This window comes from Hypomesus nipponensis, chromosome 19 (assembly GCF_054491055.1).
Source record: "Hypomesus nipponensis isolate SF chromosome 19, ASM5449105v1, whole genome shotgun sequence".
Taxonomy (NCBI): Eukaryota; Metazoa; Chordata; class Actinopteri; order Osmeriformes; family Osmeridae; genus Hypomesus; species Hypomesus nipponensis.
In genome coordinates, this window is record NC_140379.1 from 4,037,235 (window position 1) to 4,054,326 (window position 17,092).

The following is a 17,092-nucleotide window of genomic DNA, read 5'->3' on the forward strand; positions in this document are numbered from 1 at the left end:
AGTCCAGAAGTAGAACGCAGGGGCTAATGGAGTCACGGTGGCCTGCAGAATGTTTAGGCTCAATGTGAATGAGTTCCACCCCCTCCATACTCCCTGTCCCCTGTAGGCTGATGGCAGCCTATTCCTTAAACACACACACACCACAACAGTGGAATGAACATGAAAAGGAACATACTACTTCTTACAAGCAAGTTCTTAATGGACACGTGCTTGCCGACCTTAAATTACTAGGCTACAAGATACTTGATTATTTATTTTTTAATCATTATGGCTATTAATATATAGTACTCTTACGGTTGTTCCCAAGGCGTGTGTATTAGCCAACTGTTAATATTGACTCAATATAATAGTGCATGCTCTTCTCCCAGGGCTTCTGTCACAACAAGCCTGGGTGGGCCAACGAAGCACGCTGGTCTGCGTATCCAATTGCATTGCTCCAAATACGTAGGCTACATTGCGTTTTACGTTCCTGCGTCGGCCAACCGCGGTAGTCAGTCTGTGACAAAATAGCGAACTGAGGGTTTGTTGTGTGCTGAAACATGCGACATATATCTAGAACTGACATGTATCATCAAATTAGACATGGGAATCTCCCTGCAGCATGAGTGATAGCGTGGTTATTACGATATCAAAGTGATCAGTCGAGCATCTAAACAGAGCGCCAGACTCTATTTGGAAGAGAAGATGGCGGAGTTCTCGCCTGTTTTGCCGATGAGGGATGGAGGAGGAAGGTTTGGCCAACCTATATTCCCACGGTCCAGGTCTGGTTCCGAGTCGGAGAGCGAGCTGTCTCAGAGCCTCGCCCGGACAAAGATCCGGTCGTATGGAAGCACTGCCAGCGTTACGGCCTCTCTGGGGGAGAAATTCATAGAGCATCGGGTTACAGACAGTGATACCTTGCAAGGTATTGCCCTTAAATACGGTGTAACGGTAAGATTTTCTAAATGAAGTTACCTATATTTAATCTGGTGTTCGTGGAAAAACATACTTGCATTTTGATAACTGTCCATCCATGGCCTATTAAGCAATGAAAGCATGCGTCATAACATCAGATAAGGGATCACCTATTTGCAACGCTGTCATATCTGCGATTTCATGCAGTCTGACCTGCTGTCAGGGCAAGTGGTGAGTGTTTATCGTCTACTGAGACTTAAGCCTACTCTACAGTAGGCCGGAGTTTCAATTTTAAAAACATTTTGTGCTATAAAAGCTGCCAATGTGGAATCAGGAAGTGGTTTACAGTTGCTTTGATGCTTTACTAAAACATAGCTTTGAAAGACTATAGCGTTGTATAAGCCACACTTTTACTACAACTGATGTTGTGGTCACTGTAGAATGCAGCTTCATAGAAGCCTTAATTCAGTTGGCATCTCATTTTCTGGTAATAATGACAGGACATGGGTGGGGTACTTGGCTTTGACCACAGCTCATAAAAAAACCCTCTCCTTAACTGCTTCAGCTGTGTCCATCTCTCTCCACTACCTTCTACAACTGCTTCAGCTGTGTCCATCTCTCTCCACTACCTTCTACAACTGCTTCAGCTGTGTCCATCTCTCTCCACTACCTTCTACAACTGCCTCTGTCATAACATGTATTGTCATTTTAATACAATGTCGCCGACTGAAGGTTCTGGTATCATGTTTTCCTTCTGCCGCTCCAACAGATGGAGCAGATCAAGAGGGCCAACAAGCTCTTCAGTAACGACTGCATCTTCCTGAGGAACAGCCTCAACATCCCAGTTGTCTCTGAGAAATCCTCCATTTTTAACGGACTGTCTCTGGAGTCCCCCGACGGAGAAGGGGGGCCCAACTCTTTGGACCACGACCCCTCCAGTATGATGCAAGACATAGAGGTTCCATCCCCACCCAACTCTCCACCCCCAGAGAACTCCCTAAAAAAAACTCAGTCTCAGCCCGAGGAACTGTCGGCCAAAGATTTCCTACACAGACTGGACTTGCAAATCAAACAGTCAAAGCAGGCAGCGCGGAGACTCAAAGAGGAAGAAGTGAGGTGAGAGATTCAGCTTGATGTTAGCCAATCACACTAGCTAAAGGATGGATTTAGCTCAAGGATAGCCAGTCACACTCAGTCAAGGAGGGGAAAAGATGGTAGACAAGTCTGAATCTTTTTGATGTTAGCCAATCACACTAGCTAAAGGATGGATTTAGCTCAAGGATAGCCAGTCACATTCAGTCAAGGAGGGGAAAAGATGGTAGACAAGTCTGAATCTTTTTTCATTAAAAAAACTGAATCCAATCATGTTCATAACGTTGGTGTGTGTGTGAGAGAGTGAATCATTCCTTCCATACACTCTTTGACATGTTGCAGAGGATGCACATTTCTTTTGCCAATGTTCCTCTCTCATTATCTAAGTGGGTAAAACCCTATTATGCTGAGTCATGCAGTCTAGCAGCCACATTTCTGAGTGTTGTGAATTGCATGCAATGCGGGTGTGTGTATTTGTGTGCAAAACCAATGAATGTATGCGTACACAAAAACAAATGTGATCAGAGCCATGCCTCAGCACGTCTCCCTGCCTAGTGGGCACATTCCAACATGGAATATTCTAGGTATAGGTCTAAGATGCTAGGAAGTCCACTTCCTGATCCAACACTCAAAAGCTCCCAGTGCCCAGTCAGTAGCAAGCTGGTCAGTCAGTGCTGAGTCACAGCGCTGACAGACTCCCTGTCTTTCCCCTTCCCTCAGACGTTCTCACTGAAGGTTCTCACAGCGGCCCGCTCTGAGTAGAGGTTAAAGACACAGCCTGTGTGTTTTAGCCAAGACACACTGACCCTCTGCTGAATTGCCACAGGCCTGGTGACATTTCTGTGTGGTTTGAGAGTGGAAGTTTCCTGGATTAGAATTTCCAACTGTTTCTTCAGTATGTAGATTGGGTCAGGTTGACCTGTTTCGCTTCTGAGGCACAGAATCTATTAGATCTTATTAAAAATAAATTGATATTACACGCTAAGGCTATGGTCTCCATAATCACCATGTCACAGAATTATAGTCAATACATTGTGGTGCTCATCCTCAGAGCTGATCTTGTCACCCCAAGACAAGCATTCTGTTTTTCCCCTGATACGTTTTTGATTAATTGGTATGGCATCACAGGACAGCAGCTGCCCTCTGTGTTTACCAAACATCTCCACCACAGCCATACATGTGTACCCATGGCTCAGAGTCAAACCACACTGAAATAAGGTGTGTTTGCTCAAACAGAGGCACACTCCATTGTTTCCAGTAAGAGGCCAGGACAAACACAAACTCTCTTTCCAGCCTCCAGATAGACTTCAGGGAGATAAGGTGGAAATATCAACAGCCGGCACACGTAGCCTTTTCAAAAGGTAGAGATGAAACAAGTTTGAAAGGGGATGGATGTGTGTCCCCTGAGATGGAGAGGTTTTGGGGATGATTCCTGGGCTCCAGTCCTGTGGAGCAGCCCAGCCAGCACACTGAGGCAGGGGAACAGGGCTTGATCCTCAGCTTCTCATCCCTCCCCTCCTCCCGCACTGACATCCCTCCCAACAACAAAGCTTTGATTGACGGGATCTGTCTCTTCGTTCTTCCTTTCCTCCATTTCCTTCTTCCCGTTCTCTCTCTCCTTCTTCTTTCTCTCTTTTCCTTTTTGTCAGGTCTATTAATAGGCTAGGGGGTTGATGGATCATGCTGCTGAGCTCATTCACCTGTGCAGCTCCTCAAACAGCTCCCTCTCTCCATGGCTGTGGCATTTCAAGCTAGCAGAATTTTTCTTGAAGAGGGAGACATGAGAGAACCGACAAGAGAGGGGGCCAGGTTATTGAAATGTGTCTCAGGAACAGATCAGTCAGTCAGCTGAGACCAGAAGAGACCGGAACACTGTGTACTACTGTTACCTGCCTGGGTCTCATTCATTATTCACACGGGGCTATCTAGGCTCTACGGTGGCACATATTCCATATTCAATTAACCAGCAGGGGTGTGAATGGGGGTGTGTGGATGCTGATTTAATCAATGTTTCCGTCTAGAATTTCGAATGTGTAAACTGTTGTGTTTTGTTTTTTTCCAGGGACAGTGATGAAGAGTACACAGCCCCGGTCTCAGCATACCAGGAGATCTAAACGAACAAGTCCTTATCTGTTTATCTAATGTCCTGACATACACACACACACACACACACACACACACAAACACACTGCTTTTACCAAACCAATCCAACTGATGGTGGGTCATCTTTTGCCTTTTCTGTTATAGTTATGGACTATTGTTACTATGGTTTTGTACTGCTAGCATACAGTAAGAGGGTCGTTTGGACAACAGGTACCCATTCACCCGTAACATGCTTCTGAGGCGGCTGAACAGAACACCTCTGCTGTGATTAATGCGTTTAACCAGACACACACTGCACCAACCAATGTAAGGAGGATTAGCAAGATAAACTAGCTGTTACCTTTCCGATTATGTAAATCCTTCCCTAGAATAGAATCAGAAACATATCCACTACTCCTTTTGTGTTTACTTCCGGTGGCAAGCTGTGGATGGAGTTGAGCCTTTTTATTCTGCAATATATATATATATATATTCTGTTACTCTGTTTACAGTTTAGCAGATTTTATCTGGGAGCAGAAGGGATGCCTCTTTTTGAAGTGTGAATGTAATGTTATTTTTGTGTGTGGAAAACTATAAACCAAGGCTGTTTTTAATGTGCTTTTGTTCTGTTGATTTTTGAGGAAGAATAAATAGATGCTAAAACACGTCTTGTTTTCATGTGTTCTCTATGATCGGTGGTTGGCTCCACTCAGGTGGGTGGTGCTGATGGCTTCAATGTCTCCTCAACCACATGTGCTGCACACATAAAGAAAGGCCTTTTTTATTTGCTTTTACATTTTGGAAAAAATCACATATTTACATTCAAAAATACTTCATTTTTGTGTCTCTAGAACAGTGGACATGTTATAATATACGGACACATGCAGAGGGAAAATACATTGATGTGCGGTTGCTAGAGATTTCTAAATGAATGATTCCAGAGCACCAACACACAAGAGGGGATACAAGGTATGCCACTGGCATGAAACTGAACTAAAGTGTTTTTGGTTTAAAGTCAAAAGCCTTAATACAATTGATTTTACACATACACTGGGAAAAAAAAACATACTTATAACTAGGACAGATTACATAGAATGAATAGAATGAATACATTTAAATGCGTTTTTAAATATTTTTTTGCAAAAACATAGCAGTTGTGGAAAACTGTATGATTAATATACTCTTAAGAGTCAATTCTGTTTCCTTCTAAAATGTAACAAAAATTATTTGTTGAATTACACTTGCCACCATCAAGATTTTCATCTAGTCACTGGTGGAATCCATGTATTGCTTATTGTTTAGCTGTATGTTTACACTTGACATTTAATCAAATATTTCAAGTACAATTATTAATAAACATGATTACATTCCAGTTTTTCATATATGGGGGGAAAGTTCAGATATAGTAGTTTTGCCTAAATAGTTTCTTTTGAATACATACAGCGCATACAGTTTATCTTCATTGAGTCAAATCTAAATTTGAGATCAGTCCACATGTAAATCATGCAGTGAAGTCAACAGGAGATGAGCATAAAAATACCAGCTTCTTATATGCAGATCTCAAGTTTAGATTGTGGCCGCAGTTGGAGGTTGTCAGGGTTTGCTGTCAGTCCGTGACAGCTTAAAGGCTGCCGTAGATCCTCTTGATGGTCTCCCCTTCGTCTTTCTCGATGATGCCCTTGTCGATGTACGAGTCCACCTGCTGGTCCATGAAGTCTCTCAGTTTAGACAGGTCATAATCTGGGAAGGCAAACACAACATTGGATTTGACAAGAATTGAGAAATTTGTATTCTCACAATACAGGGTGATGGTCAGTGTTAGGATCATTTCTTTATCAAGTAATGTACAGAGTCGTCGGATTCAGTGATTGTGATCATAGAGAGATTGGGATAGTCATAGGACCACACACGTCACACGCAACACTGACTAGAGTACACAGAATAATCTGGAATGGCAGTAGCAGGGAGATTAGGGTCGGAATTAGAGTGTTTGACTCCTTGGCACATCGTCCAGTCAACCACCCCCAGACTAAATAGCGAGTCTTACTACCAATCCTTCCTGTTACGGAAAATCAGGTGACCTTTACGCCTCAGGTAGATTTCTTAGAATTGAGCTACATCCTCAGATCCGACTAACATTTATTGTAGTTGTGTAGTATTGTTAGCCTGGCTGCCAGCCCCATTTAGCCACGCCCACACAAAAAAATGGTCGGGAAGTTGGGTCTGGAGTAGCTCGGTTGCGGAAAAACTACAACCGAACAGGAGCTGTTCGGACCAATGAAATTGTCAGGGCGGGCTTTATAAGATGATGGACAGATGATCAACAGTAACGTAATCAACCACGTCACCAAAGAGCGCTTGGGTTGAATTTGTTTTCAACAAACAACATATTACGTTGCTCTGATTGGTTGTAGGTCTATCCAATTGAGCGGGGAGGCATTTGTTTTACGAGTTTGGTTGAAACACGCCCCATAGTCACAGCACAACGGAGAGTTATCAGACTCATATTCTGACTAGAATTATGAGTATGACAACGTCAGGCTACAGTATTGTAGTTATTCCATCACTTTTCACTAGTTTGTCCCCAGTGCTCTGACTAAGGCTGGCTTTATAAAATGGCCGCTGGTAGAGACCCATATTTGGCAAGACAGCAGCAGGAAGCTAGCATAGCCTTATGTAAGCGTTGGAACGATCCATAATCTATTACAAATACAAATGAGTCTAATTATCTCTCCAGAGATTCCTTTCTAGAGCCCTTCGCTCCACAGGAGGGGAAGAGACGGGGGGAGAGGAGGACAAAACAGGTGGTGGCCAGCAGCAGCATTTTAATGGAACATCATTAGTAGATGTTTTGAACCACATCATATTTTATAATAACGTAATGTATTCAATTAGGAGACACTGTTATCCAAAGTGACGCATAGAACAGGGGAGATTTGAAACTGTAACCTCTTGATCTGCAGCAAAATGCTCCACACACTGCGCTATGACTACCCCTGTGTTCATGTTGTGGATGTAATGTCTCCTTGTAAACTTAACACGAATGAGATGAAGGTTTATTGACACCAAAGTGGAATTTGGTCATAGGTATCATTATTGCCACTGTGCTTGGCTTTGCTAGTGAGCCAAATACAGGCAAGCAACCCCATATGTTCCTTCTGCCAGCCTATGGATGAGCACACACGCATGCACGCACACACACACACACACACACACACACGCACCTAGAAACACAAACATAAGGGTGCTGCCTAGTGATATTACCGTCTGTTACTGACCATGGTGAGTCCAGCAACAAACCCTTTACTCGTTGAGTCATCATCCAAACACACACACACACACACACACACACACACACACACATGGATACACGTATGGACATCCACACATGAAGGGACAGAGGAAACAACTTGCTAGAGTAAAGACTGATAATGACCTGTTGTCCACTTGGTTCCCATGACAGCCACAACAGTAATGTCTAAAATGCTTTTTTCATCCACCAGCTGTCCATGATTCCAAGTCACAGTAGTAAAAGCAATTTGGAAAACAACAGAGCCCACACTGTTGCTATGGTGAGCTGGGGTGATGCAGTGAGCTAGGGCTGAAACAAACCTTGATCAAGCCTGACGTAAAAAAATGTATACGTCTCCAATTTTGAGTGCAAAATTGGAGAACAAAAAAAGGCACTTCCCTTTCATCAAAGGAATATGAAACTGATCTGTGACACCTCTCTGTAGTTGTGATAGAAGAGCTTCTGGGCTAACACATCACTCCTCATTCATAAACACTGCCAGCCAGTAAGTAAGAACATCACTAACACTCACTTCCTTCAACAGGAAGTAAAACAACCATTACTGTACAGATACAAGGCTTATCATATTTGCAGGTGAAAATAAATGAATTTGCCTTGGTTTCTAAAACAAATAGGGTGTATCGGAGTAATTCGAAATTGTTCATATTTATGGAGTCTGGGAGTAAGCAACAGCTTCTCCTTCTCATTTATTTTAATTGCAAATCCAAACATTCAGAAGAGACCTGAATGTTTGGATTTGCTGAACTATTCTACAGCGTGTCACGACAGATTTAGCTGTGACCAGACCACAGTAGGCACAGGCAAACGGAAGTGAAAATGTGTGTGTGTGTGTGTGTGTGTGTGTGAGAGCACCACAACCCTAAAATGATCAGCTGATGAGCCATGTGCTAGCTTCGCATATCTTGGAAAGATATGTGAAGTTTTACAACATCCTTTAGCTTAAAAAATCGAGTGTGTTTGGAATCTCCTAGTTTACTCCATCTAAGCCACTGTGGGCCAGATTCTGTAACCACCACCACACAGGCTTAGTTTATGACAGCTTATTTATTCTCTTTACTTTCTCTATCTTGCATTCACAGTTTGTCTATGTATCTGTCGTTCTTTTTTCTCTTTCCTTGTCTTTCTTTATTTAAAAAACTCTTACCATTTTTGCCTTCATCTTTGTTGTGTTTTTTCAGCCATTCAATGTTCTTCCTGATAGCCTCCAAGTAGGTCTCAGACTGGCCAGGGTGATCTGTGAATCACAGCAGTTGTGAGGGAGGGGAAGAGGGGGTAGACAGGGGAAGGAGGATACATGCTGATCAGTCTGAGTGGATTTTATTACTGTTGAACTTTCTCCCTCTGTGACCACAATGTCTTCCTGTTTTGATGCCTGCAGGTACAAGCTGGACCAAAATAGAGCATTTGCTTTGTTCTATTTAAAGAGAAAATATGTTTTTGGAAAAATAGGCATTCTGTCTTTTAATGCAAAGGTCCATTGTCTTGTTTACATAAATGATTCAAGCGGTAGACTAAGGAAAATAGCAGATGGGACCGATTCATAGTTTATTGTATTTGCTAGGGATGCAACGATATATCGTCCGAACATCGGTATCGCTATAGGCAAATAGGTTACATTCAACAATGGCAACTCACTGATGGCAACGGATGACGTGCGCACTGCGCATGTATGGTTTGACATGCTTGAATTTGAATGTGTCTTTATAAGATATAACTGTTTATCCCTGAATGGAAATTCAAATGTGACACATAGGCCTACTGTTAAAACGGTCCGCATGTTGGCAATCTTCAAATTGCCCTGAGACACGTATTTTTTTTGTAGTAGGCTACTATTTTACCTTTTTCAAAGAACCGAGTCAGTAAAATGATCCGAACTTCCCATCACTTCTTTAATTGTAAGCTAGCTAGAGCTAGCACTAGCGAAGTTGCAACGCCGATGGGGGTGGAGTTAACCAACTGTTGTTCCCACACCGTTGCTAGTCGGAAGTGTGGAAAAGTTAAAAATCTTTTAAGGGAATTTTCTCTGCTATTGGATTTAAGGGGCACCAGCAATCAAATAAGAATATATTCTTCAAATATTTCTGATTCAATCACATTTCTTATACTATCCTCCATCCTAGTTTTGCAACCATTCAAATCCTAAAGGAGTGCTGCAGTCGGCCTACTCTCGGCACTTAGTTATATAGCTATGAGCCTAATGTTTCTTCTAGATGATTCTTTATGTAGGTAAGAGCGAGAGCATGAGAACGTTCATGAACAGTTACTCACGGGCTTCGGTCGGGGGCTGCTCCTTCTTGGTGGAGTCCTTCAGGGTCTCGTACTCTTTCTGCATCTTGGCGGCCGCCTCCTTGGTGTTGTCGTCATCGTCTGGGGTCTTCCCTGAGAACAGAGACGCAACACGGACTCAGTCTCAGACCACCAGGCCAAGTCCGAGCTCTAAAAACAACTAACCATCTACCTAACAAATAACAAATATCTAATGACGAAAAAAATCTCATGGACTTTGGCGTTACAGTGCAGCTCATCGTTTTCACGATTGGGCGCTGCTCTTTCCGGCCGTTCTCAGCAGGAAACTAGGCTGTGAGTTCCTGCCCAGGACACCTACCTGCAGGTGGACTGACGTCTGGAGTACCCAGGGACTTGCCCAGCTTGTTCTTGGTCTGCAGGGCAATCATGGCATCTAGGTTCTCTGGAGGGGGGGGGGGGGGGGGAGACAGGGCGGGGGGGGGGGGGGGGAGACAGGCAGCCTCGTTTAGACAGACTCTAGAGAGGGTTTCATCTTCGACAGGAGATTGTGACTACGAGAACTTCCAAGGCCAGTGTTGTTGCGCACAAGTGGAATCCCCCTCTCCGAGTGGGAGTGAATCACGTACGTTTCAAAAGATGCATCCCTCTCCCTCTCTCTCCTTCAGTGATTCACCTTTTCCTGAACTGTCTTATGTTGTCCCTCCCTCTCTCTTTTTAGACCCAGTAGACTACACAATTCTACCTTCTTTTTTCCCCCACTCTACCCTTTATCCTCCACTTCTCAGTCATTCTTCTTAATCGTATTCCACCCCGCAATGATGTCTCTTTCACACAACCCACACCTCCCTCTCTCCAGGCCTTTATCTTCCCCAGGCGTACTGCCTCTGAATGACACGTGAGTGACAGGTGTGTGATGCAGATGACTCATCTGGGACCACAAGCAGCCAAAGGGACAATGACCTGTCGCTACGCAACGAGTAACTCCATCCACAGGACCTAAACATGATGTCGGAGGGTTGCCAAGGAAACCCCTCATCTGCGTAACAGAGGGTATGTTTCCATTATCTGCGTGTTGTGCAATCTTTGTTCTGCTTTTATGACTGCCGATGCCTTTTTGGATCAGTGAGCTGAGGAAATAAATCAGGTGGTTCTTCTAACCAGAAATGCTGAACAGCTGTTAGGAAGTCATTACAAAGGGTTTTGATTGTGTTTAAAACCCACATAGACAAGCGTGTGTGTCTCTGTCACTATCTCATGACACGCACACACACCTTTTATAAGGCCAAATCAACATCAGAATGACAGTTTTGATATATCCCAAAAAAAGGTTTGTTTAGTTATTGAAATTCACAATGGATTATGTCCAATTTCGGCGCACTCTATAGAAGTCATATGCCTCTGCTGGGACCTCTCCCAGGATGGTTGTGTGTGTGTGTGGGTGGGTGCAGCGTGTGCCTATGGGTGTACTAGTCGTTTAGGCTGAGTGGGTTTGAGATGGGGAGGCTAGCGTTTCCATGACGCTAACCGACATAGAAAGAGGCTTTACACTTCGCTGCTTCAGTAGATAAGGAACGCACACAAACACACGCCAGTGTGCAAGCACAGACACACATTCACCTTTTAGACGGAATTACAATGTCGGTGCTTTCCAACACAACACTTCTACAGATGTAACTGCATTGCTAATCTTCAGGCGTGTAACATTTACATTTAGTCATTTAGCAGACGCTCTTATCCAGAGGGACTTACAGTAAGTACAGGGACATTCCCCCCGAGGCAAGTAGGGTGAAGTGCCTTGCCCAAGGATACAAGGACGGGAATCGAACCTGCAACCTTCTGATTCCTAGCCACCTGACTCCCACTGTAATCTAGTTATCCAGGATGTAAACCACTATGCGTGGACTGTAATCTTACCCAGATAGGAGACCCCCTCCTCAGGTGTGATTGTGCCGTATTTCACCATCATTTTCACAAAGTCAATCAGAGTCTTCATGATGGTGATTAGAGTCTTCCTCTCGTGGGCATCTTGTTCTGGAACACCGAACACTCAATCAACAAGTCAATATACAGTGATGGCCTGTCCTATTTCCTAATTATCATGATAAGTACTTTGGTGTACGATCATTTATATTGCTGTGTGAAATCTTGTGTCTGTGCATGTGTTTGTTTTGTTACCTGAGTCGAGGCTCTTGAGCAAACGGTAGAAGTTGGGGAAATACTGCAGGTCCTGGAGACCGTCCTCTGGGTTTAGCTCGTTCCCCTCCTCCCCCTCGCCTTCGTTTCTGTCCTCCCTCTCTCTCTCGTTCCCCTCCTCCCCCTCGCCTTCGTTTCTGTCCTCCCTCTCTCTCTCGTTCCCTTCCTCCGCTTCTTTGTCCCACCCCTCATCCACCACATCATCCCCCTCTCCCTCCGCATCTTGGTCCACCTCGTCATCGATGGCATCCTGCTCTTCATCGACATCACCTTCCTCGTTGTTTCCATCCCGGGGGCTGTTTGACTCTGGCATGTCCTGGACAGAAAGGAGAAAGAATCATCATCATCACCATGATCATCATCATCATCATCATCATCATAGTCCTCATTGTCAGACTTTCAGAGAAAAAACTCAATTTCTCCATTGATGCGGATTTGAATCCAACATGTGGTTCAATGAGATGGGATAGAAGTGAGATGGATTGGATCATACCATGTTTGTGTCTTGGCTCTGGTCGTCCAGGTCTTCCCTGGTTTTGGGATAGTCCATTTCAGAATCTTCAATCTCATTGTTCTTGGCATTCTTGGTGATGAGTTCCTGCAAGGCCTCAGCCACTTCGTACTCCAGAGTATCTGCCTGGCTCTCAGTGATCTACGAGATAAAGAGAGAGAAAGAGAGAGAGAGAGAGAGAGAGAGAGCGAGAGAGAGAGAGAGAGAGAGAGAGGGGGGGGGGGGGAGAAAAACAGAGGGAGAAAAATATATATTCCATCGATGAAAGCCAGTGAAGACCAGTCATGGACAGGTGTCAGCTACTATGGAGGAGGCAGACAGCAGGACCTACCAGTCCCAGTTTCAACAGCTTGGAGACGATCCTGTCAAACACTCCTCTGTCATCCTCCTCGTAGATCTTGTTAGCGATCTTCTGGACGATGTCCTCAGCAGTCAGTGGAGTGCCGTCCACCTGGCGGAAACTCTCCGGGTCGTCTGAGAAGTAGAGGTGGTCTGTGTTAGCCTTTCACTATTAACATTGAACTAACTCAAAAATATGTATATTTTGCTTCTATGTCAGCATTTTCTTTCAAATCAAATCAGAATTTAACCCTTTTTACACACAAGCATGCCACAGAGGGCTTCACATACGCCCATAGAACTGCCCCTCAACTGCCGCTAGTTTGTTTGATCACTTCTTGGTTAAATGTCCTTTCATACTGGACGTCCAGAGGGATAGGGTTGTTTCTTGCTGTCCAACTGTCTTCGCCCGCTGAGTGTAGCACACAATAGTAATTCCTTATGAGTCACCTCTCCTCCCTCTTTTAGTCTCTAATGGACATGTAACCAGCTTGGGTTCTCTACATCCGGTGTTTTGGATAGCAGCATAACCCTAACACAACATGCCTAATGCTGTCTCCTAGCCCGTGTGGTAAATCACCAGGATGTTCAATGCACCAAACGACCTATTATCTGCAGCATCAACAACACAGATCACCGCTGATTCCAACAGCTTATGCTGGGGACACACTATACCATTTTTAAAATCTTATAAGATCAAACTGTGAGAGACCACAAACATGAAGACAAAAATCCTAGATTTAGCCGTTTTGGTCATACAGTGTGTGGTCACTCTTAACACACTTCAAATCAAGGGAACATCTGATAAAATCTGAGAAACCATCAAGATAATCAGGACATATGTTACCTAAGATTGTCGGAAAGGGCCGAAATCGGCCCGTTTATCCTGTAGTGTGTCCCCAGCATTAGTAAGGAAAAGCTCCAATTATGCACCACATACCATTCAAAACTTGGTCCAGGTTGCATGAAAATATATGGCTTCAAATGGAAGTCGAAATCAAATAAAAATTCACTGTGAGTATATAAACTGATGATGTGTTTTCAGTGTCGGAGCTACTAGGATGAAAGAGGTGAACAACCAGCAGGGACAGCCTGGATTAGTCCTCAAGAGGGGGGAAACACTGCAGTGTGCTGACGGCCAGGGCCAAATATCTACATTAGCATCATAACAGAAAGGCTAGACTGTTTGACCAGTGATCTCTACTCATAGGAGCTGCACTACAAACCAGGATGCTGTCTGAGTCCCAGCCCAAGAGAAAGGGAGAGATACAGAGACGGAGGAAGAGACAGTCTGAATATCAAAGTTGGAAACTGAAAACCTCTAGCGGTGTATCTCTAGTGAAGAGAGAGAGAGAAATCTCAGCCCCAAGCTCATGACACAGGATACCCCTACTGCACACCCCCTGTCAGCTCAGCACAACATGGCCGTCCTAATCAGATCCCACACAGGTCTAATATAACCTCACAAAAGTCTATAAAGAGATGCACAGAAACAGTCGCAAAATTCAGGAACTTGGGATGAGAGGGGATGAAGTTGCATTTTATATTTTCCAGGAGAGGTGGAAGCTGATGTATAGCTTGAGCAGAGGCTGTTTACAGCTGTATCCTCTGCACTGTCTCGTCGACAGCAGGAGGGAAGATAATCCTCTCCCTAGCTCCCTCACTCTTCCTCTATCTCTCTCTTTCGTCCTTCATACAAAATGTCTGCCAGCTGACCTGGCAAGAGCAGAGCTTGACAGCTGAACTCCCTGCCGATTAAAGGTCAAACACAGTCCCAAAAGGCTCATTCAGGAGACAGTTCATCAGAGGGTCCACCACACTGAGTAACTGGGTCCTTGTGCATGGTAGCCATGCAAACAATTTAGAATACAATTTAGTCTGTCCATCTTGGTACTTACCATAGTCCATTCTTGCCTTTGTTGAGTCATAGTCGTCAGCCAGGCGACGGTTCTTAGTGGAATCCAATTCGTCTGTGATGAGCTGCTCTTTCCCATGGCTCTCGCTGACTGGCGTCTCATTGGTTTCCTTTGACTTTTGACCTTCAGCCAGGGACTTGAGCAGGGTGAAGTCATCGTTCTCCGGCTCTGCCTTGGTCTCCTTAGTTTCAGCTTGGGGGTTAGTATCTGAGAGGCCAAACAACATGAACTTACATTTTTGTATTGTTCAAAGGTGGAGTGATAAAGACTGATATGATGGAAAACTGAAGGGTTGGCCTGAAGTTAGTTATGGTAGACATTTTTGGATTGAACATTCTCAACAGCCAAACGGAACATGGACATTGAGCACCCACTTACCAACAGACAGAACAGCTGCCTTCACGCTGTCTGCCTCTGCAATCTGGAAAAGTACAAATGTTTCACACACGTGTAAGAAAATACATAATATACAGTTACAACGTATTTATTAATTTATTCTAAATGGTTTTTGTTATGTGTTGGGCAAGTTTTTGAACGGTATGCATGGGGTTAGAAACTCATTCCTCTTTAAGATGTGTGGCCAGGATATTAGATTTTAGTTCACCTGCTCTTGGAGCGGTCTCTCCTCCGTCAACTGACGGTTATACACTGCTTTATCTACAACAGAAAGAAAACAACTTCGATTTAGCATCACACAGCAGGCCTACTTAGCCTACGGATCAGGATAATCTGGAGCTCCAAATAATTGACACATTTTATGAATCTGAAAAAATAATAGGTAAACAAATTCAGGCTGCAGAGTCATTGGCTTCGATTTAATTTGTTTATTCATGAGAAGTTTCAATCCAAACTCACGACCCAACACGCCAGCGGCATTATCGGATTAGCAAACAAAGATTAAATAGCCTCGAAAATAGAACACAATCGGCCTTCGAGCGTAGCAAACGAATTACAGTAAAAACAAACCTTTGGTTTATCATTCTTCAGCCATGTCTCTGTTTTATTCTAACTAACAATAGATTATACTACGAAACACAAGGCTTTTATTGACCATATTCACATCTAAATCACTATCAGATATATTAAACAACAGCAAAGGAATCAGTAAATAAAACAAAGAAGTGGAAGGCCACTTCAGCACTCACCATCCTTCGCGGCAGGTGTAGGAAAAGCAGAACACTGGGAAACAGTCAGAGCAAGAACCTGGAAAAGGAGGAAAAACCCCGTGCCTTTAGACGCCATCCTGAAATAAAAAATATCCCCCAGAATGGGTTTGCAATTTCTAAGAGGCTATCTCTTGCTTTTGGATTTCTGGGCGGCTGGTTTAGACGGTACTCGGGGATTTAAAAAAATTTAACTGCTGAATGTTTGGACAGCTCCGGTCTTCCCGACTGGTGCTGAAACTGACACCGACGTTGAGCAGTTTCTACCCGCCGTGGCAGATGCACCAGCGGAAGGGGCTGGACAAATCCCCGCTCTGTTCTGAAGCTGGTAACGACCCGTGGTTCTGAAACCAGGTCGTTCTCTGTAATTAAAAGGAGATAAGCTTGTCGGCTCGCACTTCCTAAGCCTCGTGTGAGTTGCAACTTCACCTGTCTTCAGACTGTGGTACCCTCAACAATAGGTGTCCTCTTTTACCCATCTTCGATGGAGGAGGAGGAAGAACCGTAAAACCGCCCATATGTTGTGCGTCAGACACACTATCTGCGTCAGAATCGTTGAAGGCCTACAATATATTCGATCGCTACAGCAACAGCCTCAATTCAGCGGATGGCAAAGGGACTGACTACCACATCAACCCATATTAAACAAGTGATGGATATATGAGTCTGTTTTATGGGTTTGCAACCCATTCAGTCTTTTTTATGGATAGGTAAACCTTATTGTTCTACATGTTCCACTAATATAGGTCCAGAATAGACCCACCAATTAGTTTACCTATTGATGGCAACGCAAGTGCACAACCTATGTTTTAATAAACCTGCTGTGCTCTTGGGAAGACTTTCATTTAATTATGCACTTTATGGCCAACTGTAAACACCACTCAACTTGCTGCCTGTGTGCGTGCGTGCGTGCGCGCGCGCAACCCATTTCTTCTGGCCCCATCTTCAGACAACAGGTCAGCCATTTTCAAATTTCAATCAGAGTACTATCTTTAGGTTTGAAGGCCCAGTTAATCCCTAGTCTTGTGTGTAAAATGACAATGGCGACCAGTGATTGGTTAAAGCTGTTTCTTTTGTCTTGTCATTGTGAGAAAAAATAAGTGGGTTACATTTACATTTAATACATTTATCAGTTGCTGAGTAATAACAAAGGGAACGAAGACATTACATTTTAGTTTTTAGTTTGTCATTGTGTGTATATCAATGTAAAAAATAAGAAGATTTAATCAATTTTTAATTACATTTAAAACAAACTCATGGGAAAAAAAAATAAGGGCACTGAATACTCTCCTAAGTACACACTGTATGTGTGATAATTCCACGCTCTAACGGAGGGTGTGGT

At 43.8% G+C, this 17,092-nt stretch overlaps 2 protein-coding genes across 2 annotated transcripts; one reads left to right on the top strand and one right to left on the bottom strand.

The window, feature by feature from the left end:
• The first annotated feature begins 670 nt into the window (after positions 1-670).
• lysmd2 (LysM, putative peptidoglycan-binding, domain containing 2) lies at positions 671-4,733 on the top strand. Its single transcript, XM_084683109.1, has 3 exons — positions 671-930; positions 1,664-2,010; positions 4,049-4,733. Exons 1-3 carry the CDS (start codon positions 685-687, stop codon positions 4,098-4,100), a joined length of 645 nt encoding a protein of 214 aa, XP_084539235.1. The 5' UTR covers positions 671-684; the 3' UTR covers positions 4,101-4,733.
• Positions 4,734-4,833: 100 nt separating this feature from the next.
• Positions 4,834-16,688, bottom strand: scg3 (secretogranin III). The gene is made up of 12 exons (XM_084683077.1): positions 15,733-16,688; positions 15,192-15,244; positions 14,966-15,008; positions 14,570-14,794; positions 12,664-12,806; positions 12,315-12,473; positions 11,804-12,137; positions 11,543-11,659; positions 9,987-10,070; positions 9,650-9,760; positions 8,526-8,615; positions 4,834-5,808 (listed from the first exon to the last, which is right to left on the bottom strand). The coding sequence occupies exons 1-12, from the start codon at positions 15,827-15,829 to the stop codon at positions 5,690-5,692; spliced, it is 1,575 nt and encodes a 524-aa protein (XP_084539203.1). The 5' UTR covers positions 15,830-16,688; the 3' UTR covers positions 4,834-5,689.
• Between the last annotated feature and the right edge of the window lie 404 nt (positions 16,689-17,092).